General features: G+C 46.0%; 1 protein-coding gene across 4 annotated transcripts in view; it reads left to right on the top strand.

Moving 5' to 3' along the window:
- The window catches only part of CNOT3 (CCR4-NOT transcription complex subunit 3), a 1293124-nt gene that overhangs the window by 452575 nt on the left and 819940 nt on the right, over positions 1-20609 (top strand). For all 4 annotated transcript variants that reach the window (XM_069637964.1, XM_069637947.1, XM_069637956.1 and 1 more), the window contains exons 6-7: positions 14697-14786; positions 16069-16197. In XM_069637964.1, coding sequence (XP_069494065.1) covers positions 14697-14786; positions 16069-16197 — 219 coding nt within the window. The remainder of the gene's footprint in view (positions 1-14696; positions 14787-16068; positions 16198-20609) is intronic.

The raw sequence follows: 20609 nt of genomic DNA, 5'->3' as shown, positions 1-20609 counted from the left end.
CCCCCGTGCTTACCCTCTAAATGAGTACCTGCAATCTCTATCTAGTTGAGTTCTCCTCTCAATATCCAGCAGATAAAATTGTCGGAGATCTAAACTCTGTGTATTTCTACAAATTATCTATCCAAAAGAAATTCTTGTCCTAAAAGCAGTAATGGCACAACCTGGGTACATTTTATGCGGGACTGGGATCTTTATATGTTTAATGGCAACATTTTGGGGGACATTTCGAATGTAATGACTTTCAACGATCGACTATTTGCCTCCAGAAATATCTTTGAGAGTTGTTTAAGATTTCAAATAGGGCGGGGGGGGGCGTCGATGATCATGCAATGTTAGAGGTGACCCTGTGCTTTGAAGGTGACTTCGTTGTTCCTGTCTTTGACCATCGGTTGTTCATCAATGGGGCAGGGAACTACATTAGGAAATTTGATAGGGGGGGAGCTCAATCATAAATTGAATGTTATGGTAGATCAACTTTCTGTCATGATGCCTACCCCCGGAGCACCAGGCCAGGCCCAGCACCCCCGGAAGCAGGCATCATGCCCTCGGGTAAAAGCCCAGCGGCTCCTTATAGGGGCTCTTTGGACTCAGTCCTGGCGCCTTTGGCGCCAGGCTCATGTTGGGCATCAGTCCTGGCGCCATAGGCGCCAGGCTCATAAAGGGAGGTGTTTTGTGCACTTACCTGATGCAGACCATGCTGCACGCTTCAGGCCTCCCCGAGACCTGAAAGGGACTATTTTTTCATAGGGACTATTTTTTCACTCGGGCGTGGCCAGGGAAGGATACATACCTAGTTGGGGAAGGATACATACCTGGGACTTCTTTGGAGGCTATTTAAGCCACGCCCAGACAGCAGCTCATGCTTCGCGTTGTTCTGCTTCCTGCAGCTTAACGCTCACCTTGTCTGCTCCTGGACTCCAGCCACGCCCGCCTCGAACCTGGAAGACCTGCAAGGAAGGAAGAGAAGAGAAAGGTGAAAACCAAGGACTATTTCAAACTTCTTACCTGCATCCGGAATCTTCTCGCCAGCATCCCTGAAGAAAGACTTCCATTTAAAAGCATTGCGTTGCTCGCTGCAGTGCCACGCTTCACTCGCCTGTCCTCGAGACATCTCCCGGCTCCATCGCGGCTGTCAGCATCGGACGCCACATCTCTGCAACTAGGGGAGAGAGGAAGAAACAAAAGGTGAGCAGAAGGAACACAGAAGGAAAGCCTGATTAACAGCCATAATACTTACCGGCTTTTCTTCCACATTTCGGGTCGGCGCCGCCCCGATGGCAGGTACCGTACCCCGGCCCCTATGGGGAAAGGACAAGAGACATTTCTGGGGAATGATAAGGACATTTAGAGGGATCGCCCTCATCACTACTCACCTTGGCAGTTTAACCCCTCAACGCGTCGCCTTCATTCTGCACCTGAAATAAAGGACAGATCACAGGTTAGAAAGACAACATAAAGGGGGCCTCACTTGAACTTGGAACTTTCATACTTACGGCGCATCGCTCAGGAAAGTCAAGTGGATTTTGCCAGCGCCATTCTGAAAACCAGTGAAGTAACTGGACGAACACGCGCCCCTGCACCAGAAGCAGGATGGAGAGTTCATCCTTCCAAACCATAAGGTGAGCTTAAACCGGGGTTTGGAGGAAGTTGGAGAGGAACGAAGGGGGAAGGGGAAAAGGGGGGAGCTAGCACACTATTCTGCAGACTGTTAATCCCCTTTCTCATCTGCAGAAGGATATTCCTACGGGCCAGGCAAGCACGATTTGGAGATCCTGTCCAATCGGTGTTCCGGGTCCTGCGCATCACGCTAGAAGAGGCCACAGCAATCCAGACTAGACCAGCGCCCCCGTGGGAACCAGGTGAGCGTTACACTTTCTGACCAACAATTGTCAGGATATTGTGACACAGGGGGCTTCTTCCACTGTCTCTCAAATTTAACTTCATCAGATGCCCAGTACCAGAAACCACACAGGTTCCATAAACATACTTTCAATGTACAAATTGGGGAACAAAAGAAAAGTTTGAGACAGCAAAGGGCGGTGTTAAGAACTCCCCACGATGCAGAGTTTTTCAGAGAAGGCGTTAGAATTCTTAATAATAACTATAGAAATTGGTTCTGATCACACAAGCATCTTGTATTCCAACAGGATGGAGAAAGAATGCTCCATGCACTGTGCCTGAGAAATTCCAGAAATTTCTGGATAATGGTTGGCTCTAATAATGATTCTCATGATCAGAGAAAGGATTCCATTGTACAAGAACCGGTCTGGATTGGTCACTTCTCTGAGGTTTATGGATCTCTCGATACATCAACCTCTGAGAGAAAAATATCCAAGTGGTCTCTCGCTTTCACTAGATCAGACCTTGAAATGTTAATAAGGAAATCCTCCTCCTCCAGAGCGGTGGGCCCTAATGGCCTTAATAATTCGATCCTTAAAATGGCCAACCTACTTGGGTGCGGGTCTTAAAACCTCTTTTTGATAACATAATTTCCCCGGTGAAATTGCCAGAAATGTGGAAACAGTCCATTATACCAATTTATAAGAAGGGGGACCGATTATTGGCCTCCAGTTACGTCCAGTTTCCCTCCTAGATGCCGACAGTAAAATCTTTGTCGGTCTAATATTGGGGGAGTTGGAGACCTGGGCCAAATCTAAGGGTATAATACCCAGGCAGCAAACGGGGTCCAGTAAGGGATTGTCAACATCACTTAACCTAGTTCTTAGCTGCCTAAGTGTGAACTCTCTCCAAAAGGGTGGCCCTCCCCTTTTTGGGGCGTGGATTGACCTCTTCCAGGTGTTCAACACAATTAACAGGAATTTATTGTGTAAGAAATTGGATGCCTGGGCGGTCCCTCCGAATCTATTATCGATCTGAGAAGTACATCATGATAATTCAGTGCGTGTGAGGCTATCCAGATTTGGATTGTCAAGCCCTGTCAAGATTGAGAGAGCAGTGTGTCATGGATGTCTGATAGCTCCCCTTCTATTCATTCTTTTCATGGCTATGTGGATGACATTGTAGTTCTAGATCATTCTCAGGTTGGGCTGCAACGTCTTCTGTCTTCACTGGGGATCTATGTTCGGAATAATAATCTATCCATTAATCCAACAAAGTCCAGGATACTAATATTTAAACATCGGAGAAAGGTAGTTCAATCCTACACCTGGAACTTGGACCATCGACCAATAGATTGTGTCTGAATTGACCTATTTGGGAGCCTCAATTGAATCCTTCCCAACTAAAAGCAGTCTTCTCCTATCTATTGACTTAAGTCATGAAGTTGGGAGCACAAATGAAAAGAATTGAATCCAAATTCTGAGAATTCTCTGTATTGCCGCTTGTAAGATTCTATATAGGAAAGGTGGTTCCTATACTATTGTTTGTTTTGGATTATAATTCAATAACTATGGATTTGGCATGGGGTGTAACTGAGGCCAAATTGTGGAAGCGAACCTTAGGTCTCCCTAACTCTGTTCCAATAGTCTGCCTCAGATACAAACTAGGTCTCATCTCTTAGATTATGGATGGAGTGGAAGTGGATCTCCCTCTATAGACTAATCTTAGACCCGCAAAGAGTTCTCTGTATGAGGATGTGGCCCTCTCGATGCAGCGTGCGAACAATGGGCTCCTGGTTAAATTCAGGTGAACATGCTGTGAGATATTGACTAGGTCTGAGTGTGGTGTTGATCTCCTTGTTCAAGATCCCTCCAAAATCAACAGATGAAACGATGGGATTGAATAGGCACGATGGACACTATGAAGAAGGCTAAGGTATCGGCCTCCTTTACAGCGCTAGGAAAATTGTCGGTCTGGCCTGCCTATTTAAAAAAAAAAAAAAATCACCTGACCCATATATGAGAACATCTTTCTTGAGATTTCGACTAAACCTATTGCCTACTCTTGAGATATTATCCACTGGAGATGAGGAAGGGACTATTCCATCTGTGATAAGTGTGACAATGGAGGATGTCAGTCAACTAAACATCTATTATCGAATTGTCCCTGCACTTGGGACGTGAGGGTTGAAAGACTCAGTAGGTTTGACCAAGATGTACGCTGGTTAAATACTGATGAGCTCTGGTACAGACTATTATCAGGTAACGAGAGCTTTCTGTCTACACAGGTAGTTAGAATTCTGAAGGAACTTAAACTGTTGGTAAAATGACAAATTTAGGAAGAGGTGAAAAGAGGCCAAGAAGTTTTATGCAGCTTAATTTATACTGTGTAATGTATTGTTACTTTTCTCTTTATATATGTCTATTGAATGTGCTAAATGTCAAAAAATGGGCTAGTGCACCATAAAATTTAAAAAATCAGCCCGCAAGGGTAAGCAAGTTGCAGGCTTTCTTGCAAATCACCCCGTACTACTTTCTATAAAGACGAAGCAAAGTCACTCTCAGGGTAAAACCTTCTTTTTTGCCAAAGGTAGTCTCCAACTTCCACTTGTCACGGAAAATTACCTTGCCAACATTCTACCCACCTCCTCATCCAGGAAAGGAGGAGGAGAGGTTACATAGACTAGACACAAAAAGGGCTCCAAGTTTTTATATATCCAGGTTGATCAACTTTCTTATTGGATATACTGGTCTCAAATTGGGCCTTGCGGTCACCAAACACACAATATCTAAATGGATTATCCTGGCTATTGGCGAATGTTAGACTAGTGGGCATGGACCTGCTGAAAGGCCTGAGGGCTCAATCTACAATGGTCCTGGCAACCTCTGCGGCTCTTCAAAGGGGTGTCCCGATGAATATCTGTTCAGCTGCCACTTGGTCATCTATCCATACATTTGTAAAACACGGTCTGGATTCTTCCTCCAGTCATGGACTTTTTGCAAAAGCCGTCCTCTATTCGGTCCATGATTAAATCTAATTAATTGATACTCCCACCTCCAAATCATTATTGCTTTGGGAGTATATCACAAGATGAGGAACGCGTGGGAGGACACAATCCATTCGAATAACAAGTTACTTACCCATGGTAACGTTCTTTCGATTGGATCTTCCTCCCACGTAATCCTCATCGCCCCTCCCAGCCTAGCCCGCCGTACAATTTACATGTTATTACACTTTATACTTTCTGAGAGCCTGCAATCTTGGTTATGCCTGGTAATTCCTCTATGGAGGGGAAAAGAAAAACAGAACTGAATCCAACAGGCGATGCATGCATTATTTATGCTGATGTCGACAGAGATCGACTCGGGGACACTGCATATACAGCTCCCTCTGTCGAAGAAAAATGTCCAAAGCAGCAAAGCTGAGATACGTTATCACAAGATTAGGAATACATAGGAGGAACATCCAATCGAAAGAACGCTACCAGGGGTAAGTAACCTGTTCTTCTGTACTAATTCCCTTCAACCTTATAGGCCCCAGCTCTTTTGCTGGACTTTAGGACTTTTTAATTTTAACCCTGGAGTGAGAGATTTTTGCTCACGTCCTCATGTGTTTTGACCTGATTTGGATTATGGGTTTCCTTTGCATTTGGAGTCTGAAAAACTCCATAGGCATGTACTTTTTGTGTGGTGACACACAGCACCTTCATTTAAATACCTTTTTTCTTTTGTGAATTACTGTTCCCAAGAATAGTAAAGTGAAATGTATGTTACTTACCTTTTCTCTTTGTAGGTCCAGCACACACCATCTTATGTAGAGTACGGGGGGGGGGGGGGGTTACCTAGTAGTCCCTTATCCTACATTTGCATGTAAAAAATGTTGTTACCCTCACTACTTTAAATGGCTGTTGGGAGTGGTTTAATTTTCCTTCCATTGTGCTTTTCTACCACATGCTGAATCCTCAGCTGCAGTAGCACCCATGGGTGACCATTTTGTCACCACACATTTTGGAGGGCATATGGGTAACCATTGTTCCAGCTGTCCTCATTGTTTGACAAACTTATTTTGCTCAAAGCTGAAGGAACAGTTTAATGATCATTTAGTATATCCTATGTTTTATGGCACTATGCACTTTAAACATATCTAGTTATCTTAAGTTTAAGTTGTGTCTAGATTATTGGATCAATTTGAGTGGTTTTAAACTTGAGTTTCTGTGTAGTGTACATTTGGGTGTTTTTAGAGCATTCATATTTTAAATTATGGTATTTCTATGACGGGTTACCTATACAAAATGAAATGTGGATTATTTTGATTTGTAAAAGGTTTAGATTTTAACCAAATACATTAAAAAAGAGCAAATACATACTGTTTCCTTCCAGGAGCAGCACTTCAGAAATATAGCTTAAAGTAATGCAGCAGAAGCCTGCATTTGTCACCACTGTATTCTGTTTCTCAGTATGGAACTTTCTGGTTTGTTTAATCCAAAAAATGTTGTTAGTTCTAATTGCCTGCATATATGTTAAGCTTGGATAGTGGCTTGTGGAAAAGTGTTCTCTAAGCACATCTTGTAGCAATGCAAAAGTATTTTGATTGGTTAGCCATTTTGTGCAGACTATCAAACCACAAATACCAATATTCTGAAACCATGTACTCCTACATGCCGTCACCTTTCCCTCATACTGTATGGGTGTCCCTTGCCAGGGACTGGAGACAGAATCTTTTTCACCAGAAAAATCCCCTTCCCCCTTTAAATTTAGAGGTGCGCAGCCCTGGGAGCATGCGCTCGCCTGACCCCACCCACGCGACTCCTCAGTCCCCTTTTCCGTGTCAACAGGAACGGGCAAATTTCACCAGTGCTCCTGGGTTTGGCTTCGGCCATGTAAAACCACGCGCTCTTCCCTGGATGTTCTTCTATCTTTGTCTTTTTTCTTTTAGATACTTGGTCCTCCAACACCGCATGTCGACTTCAGCAGGTGCCCAGCCTGCGAGGGGCTCTTCTCCACTTCAGACCCCCACGCCCTCTGCCTTGGCCAGAGGGTTGTTCCGCTTGGGACGCCTTGACACCAAAGGCACTGAAGCACAGGCTAGCTAGGGGAGGGAGCTCTTCCAGAAGTTCCCTCCGTAGGACCTAAAGTACTTCGTCAAACATCGCTTCGTCCAGCTACCAGCCTCAAGGCCGAGGGTTCTCCGGATCCTTCCAGTATCAGTGCTGAGGGGGCTGCAAGGTTCTTCTACCGGGGTTACTCCCGAGGGACAACGCCCTAGTACCAGCATCATGTGCGAGGGGGTGCCTTCATACAGCACTACCGGCAGCTCTGCCGAGGGCAATACGCCTTCCAGGCTCTGGCCTGAGGTGCGGGATAGGCCCTATGTTCCAACACCAAGCGTCTGGGACAGGGCTGGTTCCAGCGAGCCAGGCACCACGACTTTGGCATGCAGCTCGACAAAATGGCTGCTGAGCCAGACAAGATGGCCACTCGTCCAATACCTCCTCTAGCAGAGCCGGTGGAGGAACGAGCCTGAAGGTGGGACTGGTGTCAACCAGGTACATGGCCTACAGCTTATCCATCGGCAGCGCTGGGCAGGTTCCCACTGCACCCCAGGCAGTGTGTGCCCTGGCCCCAGCAGCCCACAACCACTCCGTCAATATCTCCTGCCACCTCATCAGCCTCTGAAGACAGGTTCTTTGAAAGGTTTCTGGCGCTGATGCGAACACCCCAATGGGGTCCATCCTTTGGGATACTATCAGGGACAATGCTCCCTCAGGTCACCCCACTGGTACCCAAAGTCATTCCTCCAATGGCTAGGGTGCCAGAGGCCCCAGCGCTGCCCTTGCCGGCTCCTATTACGGCCCCTCTGCCCGCGGCAGTACAGGCAGTTCCACACCAGCCTCCGCAACAGCCTCCAGCTCCTGTCTCCACACACCGGCACCCTGTACCCCTCCACCAGTTCTGGACCCTAGCACACAGGTGGATACAGACGAGGAGGACCCTGACATGCCATATTCAGCGAAGGCCTTCCACGAATGCCTCGCGGCCCTGGCAGAATACCTGGGCTTTCCTCAGCCCGAGGGCGAACAGCCCGAGGGGGTATTGGCAGAAGTACCCGCCCCAAGGCCCCTCTCCAAGACAGGGATCCCGATGCAGAAGGACGTGGTTGCCCTGGCCAAGAAGGGGTGGTTTAAGCCGCACTCGGCCCAACCTGTCAATTGGCACCTCAACGCAAGTACAGGCAATTGGAGGGGGTTACACTCTTGCTTTTGGCTCATCCTCAGCCACACTCCTCGGTGATCGCTGTTGCGTCACTCTAATCTAAGCCTTAGTCGTCCTCTGCCCCCTCATCCTCAGCGCTGTTAGGCAAGGAGGAGAAGATCTTGGAGGCGTACGGATAAAAGCTGTACTCCAATGCCTCCCTGCACCTGCATCAGGCCAACGCTGATGCCATGCCTGCAGCCGTTAACCAAAGGCTGTGGTGGGAAATTTCAGACTTCTTCCTGGAACTTCTGCCGCAAAGCCAGGCTTGCTTCAAAGTGGGATTGGGAGAAGCCAGGCTGGTAGCGCAGGACATCATGGAGGCCGCAGTTGCCCATATCGATACCGGGTCATCTGCATTGTCACGGACATGAGAAGGATGGCCTGGCTCCGGGCTACCAATTTTAACCCGGACATCCAGGAACGTATATTGGACCTTCTATTCGAGGGTAGTGACCTCTTCCACTCCACCACGGATGAAGAATTAGAGAAGAGCTCACAAACTGTAAAGTCTTTCTTTTCTTACGAAATCCACACCCAAGGCATGCACCCAGTCCAATCAACGCTCCAACAAGGAGTGGGCGTCTGGAGGGTTCCAAGGCTTCCAAGAACAGAGGTCCAGACAACCTTACTGTTCCTTGAGTCTGCATCAGAGGAAACAACAAAAAGCAGGGGGGGGTGTTGAGGGAGAGCAAGGGCTTGTTCCAATCCCCCCTCCTTCTCATCAGCCTCGGAGGGAAAGAAGGCATGACACCCCCTCCCGGTCCACGTATCTCCAATGGAGGGCAGGCTTGCTTCGCACTTGCAATTTTGGCACAAAAATATTTCAGACCCCTGGATTCTCTCTGTAGTCTCCATGGGGTACCGCCTACCGGTCCTTTCTCCTCCTTCCTCCCCTCCTCTCCCACAGATTGGGACAGCAACTCTGTAGGCGGAGATCCGGTCGCTCGTCAAGAGCCAGGCAGTGGAAGAATTCCCAGCCTCCCAAAGAGGATTGGGCTTCTATGCCAGGATTTTTGCCATATGGAAGAACCTCCAGGCTGGCCTGAGAGTTGTTGGACCTTTCCACCCTGAATCTCTCCCTTCCCCTACAAAAATTCAAGATGGTTACGCCAGCTGTCATTGCGGATACACTGAACAGGGGAGACTGGATGAGCTCCCTGGATCTGAAGGACACATATTTATTTACATGTCCCGATTTGGCACCCACATCGGTCCTTTCTGCGCTTCAGGATCATGGGCTGCCATTTCCAATACAAGGTGCTACCCTTTGGCCAAAATTCAGCCCCCAGGGTATTTACCAGATTGATGAAAGCGGGGGCTGTTCTCCCCAGGGCCCAGTGCCACCACGTCCACCCATACCTGGAAGACAGGCTCGTCCAGGCCTCTTCTTCGGAAGAAGTTGTCCACACCTCCTATGCGCTTATGAACACACTCCACGACCTTTGGTTTACTATCAAACTTAAGAAGACTCAGCTGCAGCCCACACAGAAGCTTGCCTTCCCGGGCTTCATCTGGGACACAGGCTCCAAGATGGTTTTCCCTTCGGAGGACAAGAGCACGGCCATCAGGAGAGCCACGACTTTCTCTGCAGGGATGCACTCGGCCCGGTGGTACCGACAACTACTGGGTATTATGGCAGCGGTCCTTTTAGCTGTCCCCCACACAGGATGAGGAGACTGCAGCTACACTTCGCAGCCTCCTCGGATCAGGAACAGACTCGCAATCTAAGCCAGTGGCCATTCCCACTTCTCTCCACCCGTACCTCAACTGGTGGTCTGCTGACTTCAACCTACGGCGGAGCAAGCCTTTCTGGTAGCCTCTCCCTCAGGTCATGGGCACGAAAGACTCCTCCCTATAAGGTTGTAGAGCCACTCTGGATGGCCGCAGCGTCCATTGAGTGTGGACCCAGCAGGAGCAGGAGTCCCACATCAATTGGCTAGAGGTGAAGGCCATTTGGCTGGTCCTCAAGGCCTTCCTCCCTCATAGAGGGCAAGACAGTGCTTATCCAGATGGACAGGTCTACCAGCATGTACTATGTCAACAAGCAGCGGGAGGGGGGGGCGGATACCAGCCCCCCCAACCTCCCCCCACTATACAAGCTCGTGGTCAGTATGTGGGAAATTGGGAAATGGGCTCTGGAAAACGACATCTACCTCATGGCTGTCCACCTCCCAGGGGAATCCAACCTGGAGGCAGACAGGCTTAGCAGACTGGGGGCGGACAATTTCAAGTGGCAGTTGAGCGACCTGGTACTGAAAGATATTCCTCAGGTGGGGGCACCCCCAAGTGGACCTGTTTGCCTCTCAAGACAGCAAGAAATGCCAGCAGTTCGACTCCTGACAGGGGCAGGGCCCCGGCTCCCTGGGTGATGCATTCCAGATACAATGGAACTACATGACTGCATATGCCTTCTCGGCCACACCCCTGGTTCACAGGGTGATCTGCAGGATAAAACAATCGCATCACCTCAGGAGCATCCCGATGGCTCCCTGGTGGCCGGCGACCGTGGTTCTCCGAGCTACTCAGCCTATCGGACAGGCCCCCCATTCGCCTACCACTGGGCCCAGCTTCGCTCCTGACCCAGCAGAGGGGCAGTGTCCTCCACCCCGCTCTGCACAAACTAGCCCTCGCAGCGTGGTTCCTAAGCCAGTCACTCTGAAACACTTGAACCTATTGTAGGCTAACCTGGAGATTATCCAGGGCGCTGGAAGCAAGGCTACTAGGAGCCAATATAAGAGCAAATTATCTAGATTCTGTCATTGGGCCAATTATAAGGAGATTGACCCCCTTAGGTGCTCATTGGATGACTTGCACTCCTTCTCAGCACACCTCGACCACTCCGGAGTGCAGGTCGACGCATGCCGCACTTATCTGGCAGCCGTTGGGGCCTACAGGAATAAGGAAGAGGCTGTTTTTCCCTCCGCCAACCTGTTGGTCAAGCGGCATCTGGCGGACATACAGACTCTACCCACCCATAAAGACCAGTTCTGGCAAATTTGTTGCATTCCAATGCCATGTACCGTGGCAAGTCATCAGCAGGGCGGCCACCTGGGTCTCGCTTTTGGCTTTTTGCAAGCACTGTCTAGACGCTGCCTCTACGTTAGACGCAGCTTTCGGGCAGGCGGTTCTGCGAAACCTTTTTGCTTATGGAGGGGCTCCTCTCCATCCTAGGGCTACATTCAGTTATAATAGCCCATACAATATAGAGGAAAGGGGACGCTACATGAGAGTAATTAAGTTATTCACCGTAGTGACTAACATACTCTTAGTCCATAGTCCCCTTTCCTCCATATGTCCCATCCTCCCGCCTAAACATACTGGAGTCATTGGGCAATGTTGTTTATTGTCAATGTGTCAATGGGGACTGAGTGGCGCTGATGGGTGAAGTCAGGCGAGCGCATGCTCCCAGGGTCGCGCCTCTAAATTTAATGGAAGATTCTTCTGGTGAAAAAGGTTCCGTCCCTCGCAAGGGATGCCCATACAGTATGGTGGAAAGGGGACTATGGCCTAAGAGTACGTTGGTCACTACGGTGAGTAACTATTAATTTACGGGATATTTGGCTGCGGTGGCTGGGGCAGCCCTGGAACTACCATGCTTCCCGAAAGCCAAATCAATCCACATGGTTTGTTTTTTTTCCAAGTCCCAATGACGTTTGACATTTACCTGTATAGTAAGTATTTATTTTACCTTGTTCTTTTGAAGCAGCCTCCTGGCATATGGTTATGGTATGGATTTCTTTTTTTCTTTTTTTTTTTTTTAAATGCTCAATGCGGCTTCTTCCCACCATGGGACTAGCACTCCACTCAGATGTGGTTAAATGAAGACTCAAATTATTGTATTATGATATTAATCCTGTTTGTGCAGATACACAAGACACACCTGTGTAAGGTGTGACAGGCAGAGTACATGTTTCATTGCCAATACAATGTCTTTATTAATGTAGAAGGTGAGCCATTCCAAGAAGATACCCTGGAGGTTATCCCTCCTTTTGATAATTTCACACATCTCCAGCATGTAATCCCTCTGTTCCATTGATTGAAATGCCTCCTATATTTCTTTTGAAAATGGTGTATAGTTGAGAAAATAACTGTAGCAGCAGAGGGTAGAAGAGTGACTAAGGAAGCAGGGTATGTGCTGGTGATGCTAAATCTGGCTAAAAGGTTAATATTTCTGACTTGATCCTCGACCTCATCGATGCCTTTATGCATTTAAAAGAATGCTAAGAAAGCAGGGTCATCTTTGTTCAACAAGCTGTGATTTCATGTAAGTAGTCAATTGTGATGCAGTATAGGTTTGCACTGCATCATGCATTTCTGTATTGACGATGGCCGATTTCAGTGAATCCTTCATTCTTACACTGTTACCTGAAATCCTGCCCGACGCCTCTGCCTGCAGAATTATGGAAGTGCTTAACTTGTGACCATAGCTTGTGTAAATAATTGCTTTCTGGCCTGAAAGTATGGCACCTGTGAGGACTGTTGGGGAACTACCCAAAGTAGTTTTATATTTAGTAGTTATAGTAGTAGTAGTTATTTAATGTATTGCACATTGCATTTGCAGGCTCATGTTTGTGCTTAATTAGCCCTGTTCAGAGTCTTCTGCCTGCTAAAACCACTAGGCCTAAAATGATTCTCGTTGTACTGTATGGGTTGCTCTGGACTTTCTCGATGCTAGCTCTTGTATGCCTTTGATGGCCCTCTTGTAGTCTTGTCCACACTCTAGTTATAAACTAAATCTCATTTTTATTTAGCTTGTTGCTTGCTCATACATTGGCTTATCAATTGGTCCCAATCACTGTCTCGTCCATGTTCTTGAAGTAGACGTCCATGCTTGTGTCTGTTGTATTTCTGCAGTAGTCTCATGCATGTTCTCTACTAACATTTTAAATGTAGCTAATACTCCTTCAATGCACCTTGCCCCTTATTCACAGCCCTCGATGGTGTCTGCACATAACCTTCTAACACACTTGCCTTAACATCCTGTCTGAGTTTCCTAACAAGTTGGGAAAATCCTTGATGTCTCCATTGGATCTACAAACGTGCAGATGTTTCTAAGGGTGGGAGGGTAGTTGAAAAGAAGTGTAGAGATGTGTCTGGATTTTGATATATTTTTTTTCTGTCAGCAAAGTGGTGGAGGAGGCATTTCTAGACCTATGTAGTGGATTTCACCTTCTTCTTGCCTATCCTCTAGGCCTACTTCATCAACAGCCATTTGCTTTTATTTTGTCTTAGTTAAATATTGGACCCTTGTAGGAATTTTTCTTTATCCTGAAAGGCTGTAGAATTTGAACTGGAATTAGCTTATTCAGTGGCCTTGATCGAATCTTGTGCCTGGAGCTTTGGAGAGAAATGCTCTTAACAAATGTTCATCTTCTGTTAAGTTGGACATTTCTATTTCTATTATCCTTTAAAATACCCATGCGTGTTGGTCTGCCCATGCACCCTAGTATCTTGATATTGACAAGATCCATAGGTCTGTGCTTTGCTTAATGATCCATTGTGGCTGCAAGAGCGATATAAAAGGCAAGTTATCGTTGAATATCGAGAGGCAGACTAGAGGAGATCCTTATACCAAGCAAAAGTAGTGCTTTAATAGCAGGACATTGTGTTTTCCATACAGGTACGCTGCCCTCCTTCCGTTCCTGTAGACATAGTTCTTTCAAAGCTAATGAAAGAACTTTCTCTTATAATCGTGCTTAAAAAAAAATAAAAAAAAATGATGTCAACTCTAAACCATCATCTGGGTATCAATCCAAAAAGACAGGTTGACTTAGTGTTTGTATGATGGAGCTTGTTGGAAAAACGCCTCACCCTTAGGAGCAAGTACATCAAGTGTTACTTGCACCCCCAAATCTATTGTTTTTATTAAAATGGCTAATACTTGGTTCTGTGCAATACGTAAGCTGAGGATAATACTCCTAGATGCACTATTTCATGTACTTTCCTCTTCCAAGTATTCAATCGGGTTCCTAAACATGTATGGTAGAACTGCAAGATATTATGCTACTAGAAGCATGTGGAGCCTGTTGCCTTGTACTTCCAAGGCTAAACCTGTTTCTCTAAATGAATATCTATGGATTTAAATCTGTATGCAGCGCCCTTAGCACTGTGAACCATTTTGGTATGTTATGCAGAAGGTTATCCATAGACGCATGCCATAATTGTGCATTGACAGCCACCTGCATGTGTTTCCTGGTTATTTCTGCATTGACCTGGCACTGGAAAGATAGGCATTCTATCTTTCTGGTATCAAGGAATTTCAAAACTTTTTGGTAATCTGAAAGAAAAGACTTCTTCAGATTACTAGGTAAGTGTATCCACTTAGTTTTGTGCATGTCTCTGCTACTAATGGTTGTGCCAACCATGATGTCTAAAACTTGTATGCAATATCTTTGCCAATTTGTCTTGCTTTTCCTCACCTCACTTTCACATGTTGGTGTGATTAGCACATAAATTCACATTATTGCATGGGAGACTTCACTATGTGCTGTAGGGTTGTTTCAGCCATTCTCTAGGATTATTTGCACTCTGTCATCCTCTCCCACACAAGGGTTTTTCCCCTGGTCCCCTCTGACACTTTTCCCCCTTTCTCTGTCTGTGCAGCGACTGAGGGACCAAATCAAGACGTGGGTTGCATCGAACGAGATTAAAGACAAGAGGCAGCTCATAGAGAACCGGAAGCTAATTGAGACGGTACGCACAAAATGGCGCATAGTGGGGGGTGGGTGTTTGTGAGGATTTCTCCTTCACCCTCTTCACCAGGCAGGCTGCACAAATAACAAACCCAATTCACAGAAGCAAACCTTCTAATGGTGAGCGAGATATTTCATATGGAATTCATTACTGTGATCTTGATTCTTCTTGCCTTTCATTATCATAAGACTATTGGATGAACAGGTAAGTCAATGTTTGTATAGGGCGATATTGTGAACCCAAGAAACTCCATCCACTTGCAAGGGAAATTTCTCTGAAATGCTTTCCGATTCATGGCTGCTGGGTAATACAAAATGTTGACTTTGAAAGGGTGACTTTTCCAATGCTTCGTGGTTGAAGTAAACCTGTGGGTAGGTAGGCTTCACCTATCACCGAGAAGTGTCTTCTCTCTCATGAGAGAAGATTCAGCTTTGTCTGAGTGAACTGCAGCTTTGTGATTCTAGCATAACGCTGTTTATGAGGTTGGACTATTGGAGGTTTGTGTTAGTTTTCCCCAGTACCTGTTAATTTTCAATAGTATGACAATTGATTTCTGCATAATATAATAGAAGATTGAAGAAATGTGACATTGGCATTTCATGGGGCTCTAGGCTGACCAAATGCCTCTTCTGGCAATTTGGCTCAAGCATTTACGTTATCTAATAACATAATCCTAGGTCTTTATATAGTTACTGTAATTATACTGTAGCTTTAATGTTTAGAAAAAATATTAACATAATTTTAAAGGCATATGATCATCCTAGAATGACCTTTGGGTGGCTCACAAAGTATTGGTGACCCGCAAAGTCCAATACTTGGTGTTTAGCAAAACTGGCTGGATTCATCTGATTGTTATCTGGTCTGCTTTTTTGTGCTGTTTTCACCTATGGGTTTATGAGTTGCTCTCTCCGGCTGCCGTTTTAAGACAACCTTGATGAGTATTTGTGTGTACAATGGCACATCTTTCTTCTTTTAATGTTAAACTTAAAATGCCCTTCTGGTAGTGCCTGCTTTGCGACTGAGAATGGTCCTGACCATATCCAAAGCCACTTAACTTGTGGGTGCCTCAGTCCCACCAATAAATGTTTTGAGTTGATGTCGTGAAGTACTTGAAACACCAGCAAATAGGGGACTTGTATTTTGCTGGATTGTATAAAGTGGTTGCTTTATAATCAAATAATGACATGTTTGAGCTAGGTTCCAGCTTTTGCCCTTACTCCCCACCCCCTTTGTCTCCCAACGAAGCAAACAATACTGACTTGCAACACTCCTGCCCCTGTAGCAAATGGAAAGGTTCAAGGTGGTGGAGCGTGAGACGAAGACGAAAGCGTACTCGAAGGAGGGCCTCGGGCTGGCCCAGAAGGTGGATCCTGCTCAGAAGGAAAAGGAGGACATTGGCCAGTGGCTAACGGTGAGGGCTTGTTTTTTGTTTTATGCTCATTAGCAGAGGCAAAGATAATGTGCTGGACTGGTCTCTTTGGAAATGGCCTTTTAATTAATGGGAAATAATTGTAAGCACTGCACTGGTCATTTCAGCTTTGAAAGTACAGTCATTATCTTCAGGAAGTGGTAATTTGGTGCATATCATTAGAAATGCACACAATGTATTTGTTAGCATGCATTTGTACATGTAAAACCTTAGATTTTGGATAAAACTCACTTCATCTGAATATCATGCTGTCGCTGTCATCTATGCAACAAGACATCCTATGTGTAAGATATTCCACACTGGTCATTGGCTAATGATCCTTTTAACTGGATTTCATTATGGAAGTGTAACTTGTCGGGTGAGGTAACCAAATGATCACTGATGGTTTAAGAAGTGATCTGCCTTGAGTTGATTGCTTATGGAGGTGTATAGGTATTCTATAAATAGACCTCTACATCCTGGTTGTCAGTGACCTTAATTAACAATACAATCCACTTAATGATGTTGATGGCATCTGAGATGAGCAAGGCTTGAAATGGGTGGGGGGGGGGAGAATTCCTGTCCTTGCGGCTCTAATCCAAGTAGAACGTAAAGGTATTCTGTAGATTCTGCACGATAGTTGTATGATCTGAAATTGCGGGCGTGTAATGAGTGTTTTGCTACTGACCAACCAGCCAATAAAACCTATGGCAGATATGAAGGCTCATCCCTAATTTACTGTTTTCATCCTTGCTAAAGATTGGAACTGGGTTGAAACCTTTGAGGTATGTGATCGACATGAGTGACCACAGACCCCTGGTTGCCACGATCAGAACCCTGCCTAAGCCAGAGAGTCGGACACTGGCGAATCTTGGGTCTGCGGATATCATGGTATCGGGACATGCCAGGTGCTCAGTTAAATTGTATCTGAGAACTAACTCCTTTATGAGGTGGTGCTACCAAGCATTGTGACTATCTGCTATGTGGCAGGTTTGGACGAGCATATACTTGAGGAATTAGTCTTGTTCATTCTTTTTCCTCTGTTGACTCGACCAGTGATTGATGTCCGGCAGTCATCTATAAAAAGAAATGGGCAGTTGGTTTGATTGTAGGATGGCCAGGAGTGAATTAATGTCATGTTTGGTAATGATATATGTGTTGATAAACACTGCTCACAGCCAGAGCTAATTATAAGGACCTCATTAAGAAGATGAATTTTGAGCGTGCCATTTGGGACAACATGCTACAGGCAGTAACGAGCGATACCCATCTATTTTGGAAAATTGTGTCTGGGGTGCTAAGGAGTCCCATTGCGCAATTGCATCCAAAGCTTGGCAGGATAGTTTTTCAGGGCTGTATAAGGTACCTCCGGACACACCAGAGGACCCTATGCCTTTAGCACCTTAAATCAACGGACCCATATAGTGTTAGAGGTAGACCCTGTTTTTTTTTTGTTTTACAGACTTTATTTGTATTCCTCATGAGCGCTATCAATCCACATTCATATTAATGTAGCATACATCATTACATCCTCTGCCATTTTCTGGTATCTTCCTCGTCTAATGCCAGGTCATGAGTAACAATTATACTTTGTAACATTTGAACTTTCAACTCCCCAAATCCCTGTTCTGCTATTTTGGTCTAGCTGCTGTCGTTGAGCAATAACACCTTCACTCGACCCTTGAGTTCATTACTGGTGAGTCTGCACATGGGGCCGATCTTCACACGATGGGAACTTTGCTTGGCAGCTTAGGTTTGAAAAAACATTTGTTCTCTGTTCACCATAAAGTCATGGAGTGCCATCCACACATTCAGATATTTTGAGTAGGAACCATATGTCAGCGCCGATACCTTCTCCATCACCAGTACTCCCCATAACCTCACCCACCAAATGGCCACCACCGGACCTTGTTTATTTTTTTTAAGAATACGCTAGGTTGATTCTAGCCGCGCTGAGCATGTGGGTGATGAGGGTGGCTCTGTTCCCAGTGTTTTCTTAACAACCTTCCACTGCTTCCCCCAGCAGCACCACCGCCGGGTCAAGGGGTAATTGCTCCCCCACTACTCCCTTGATGTGGCTCAATTTCCTTCCAGTATTTCTCTGCCACTGGGCAAGCCCACTACATGTGAATCAAATCCCCTACCTGCCCACAGCCCCACCAACATTTTGCGGGATAGTTTGATTTGATGGAGTGCAGTCGCTGCAAGGTCATGTACCACCTTAAAAAGATCTTGTATGCTGCCTCTTTGATGGAGACACATTTAGAACTTTTAGCGGCTCTGCGCTAGGGGTGTTACGGTATTAGTTTTATGACGGTACGATAATTTTCTTGCCAAATGACGGTATATCATGGTTATCGCGGTATAGCAGGTGGAGTTAACCAATCTTAACAAATATTTTCTAAAAATGTCATGAATTGTCAGATTTATCATCACAAACAAAACCAGGCACCCAGGGCCAGAATTGGGCTTTTCAGCATACTTTCCACTGAAATGCCACCCCTTGCTTCCACCAAACACAAACACACGTGTGAAGAGGAGGAGGGGGGCGGGGGAGCCCTGTTGCTACTGGCAAAGCAAACTGAATAGCTTTTCTTAAGTGGTCATTTAAGCTTTTAGCTCCCCCACTGGCTGATGGTGAAGATGAACATGTTCCCATCTTTATAACCTGCATGCCACAGATCAGTGGAGGCTGATGGTAGTATACGCTTGTGCGCATACACACGCACGCTCCCTTTACGTTACAGCCTTTAGTTTACTTGAGGGCCAAAAGGTGATCAGTAATCACGGACATATTACCCTTTGGTATGGCAGCAGGGAATACCACAGATGAGTGAATTTCTCAGTGTGACTTATTATATGTAAATTCAATGATAGAACCACGGAAATCCCCCATTGTCATATGTTTAGCAAACATTATCCATTATAAATATATAAACCCCAAAGCCGCCAACCCAAAGAAACCCTTTTCCTTCTTGGCACCGTATTTATTCTTCCTATTGCTAACATACTGATTTTGTGTCAGGCACGTGTGGTTTATTGAATGGCATTATACTGCTTGGCAGATGGCACATCCAACAGTGCAAGACAAAGACTGTGCAGCACTTGCTTACTGCAGCCTTTCCAAATCAGATTGGAAAGCACACTTAACGGTATAAACAGTATACCGGTATAAACAATGTGACGGTTATTATTGTTCAATTAAGTGGTTCACGGTATCTTTAACGGTATACCTTTACATCCCTACTCTGCGCCAGACTTGGCTCCATGTTTTCCCCGATACTGGCTTCCCTACATTTACTTCCCACTTCTGCATGTATGGGAAGTTTTCCTCTGGGTCCGCCCCGTCCAATAATCGATTTAGACTTGCCACACCTTTCCCTGGCTTCCCATCTCTTATGGTGAGTTCCAACCCCTTCGGTTCCAGGGTTGCTGTCTCCTTTACTGCCGTATTTGTGATCCAATGTCTCACCCGAGTATAGCGAAAACGCGAAGTTCAGAGGATTTTCAATCGCTCTCTGCACTCTTGGAATGTCACTGGGGACCCCTCTGTGTAAAAATCTTCTAGCCTCAAGGATGGCCCCCCCTTTCCAGTGTGCCCAAAAATTAGGTTTCATGCCGGGTGTAAAGCCTGGGTTATAGCTCACCGGCGTGAGGGGGCCCCCACCTATATTTATCCCCTGCCCACGTAACATTTTATCCCAATACCATAGTGTGGTTTGTGGTTTCTAGCAATACCCCTCTACTGCCCCCGTGCCGTCAGGAACCCCAGACACTCAACGGGATCATAGTTGCTTCCATTTCAAGAGTTACCCATCGGTTTTGATTTTCATGGGGAGCCCATTGTAGCATCTGCGCTATTTGTGCTGCTCCTAGATACCTGCCGAAATCTGGTTCTTCTAACCCCACTAATGCTGGAGATCGGAACAGGACGTTCCTTGGGACCCTTGGCTTTTTCCTTTTCCAAATGAAATTCCTAATTTCTTTCTGTAGGTTTTTAATTGCCGGGGGGCGGAATTCGTACTGGAAGTTCACCCACTACATATAGGAACCTGGGGAGAAGGGACATCTTGACTGCCGTAATACGCAATAACTAAGATAGTTCTTGCATGTGCCACCTTTTAAGGTCCTCTATTAGAGATTTCAGCAGCACCGGAATATTGGCCCCCTAGAGCCTCCTATATGTCGGAGTTACGTTTATTCCCATTCTAATGTCTGTCCCGGGTCTTCAGTGATGTTGAGTGCCTTGGACTTGCGATAGTTAATATGGAAGCCTGAGACCTTGGCTAATTTATCCAGTAGTTTTATTGCCTCAGGGAGGGAGCACGCTGTATCCTTCAGAAACAGCAGAACATTGTCTGCATAGGGGGCTATCTTCTGATTGCCTCTATTGCCCGTCTCCACCCCACGGATTT

This window comes from Ambystoma mexicanum, chromosome 1q (genome assembly GCF_040938575.1).
Source record: "Ambystoma mexicanum isolate Mex_15411 chromosome 1q, UKY_AmexF1_1, whole genome shotgun sequence".
Classification (NCBI taxonomy): domain Eukaryota; kingdom Metazoa; phylum Chordata; class Amphibia; order Caudata; family Ambystomatidae; genus Ambystoma; species Ambystoma mexicanum.
Note: the sequence above shows the minus strand (reverse complement) of the source record. Positions and strands in the feature narration are given on the sequence as shown.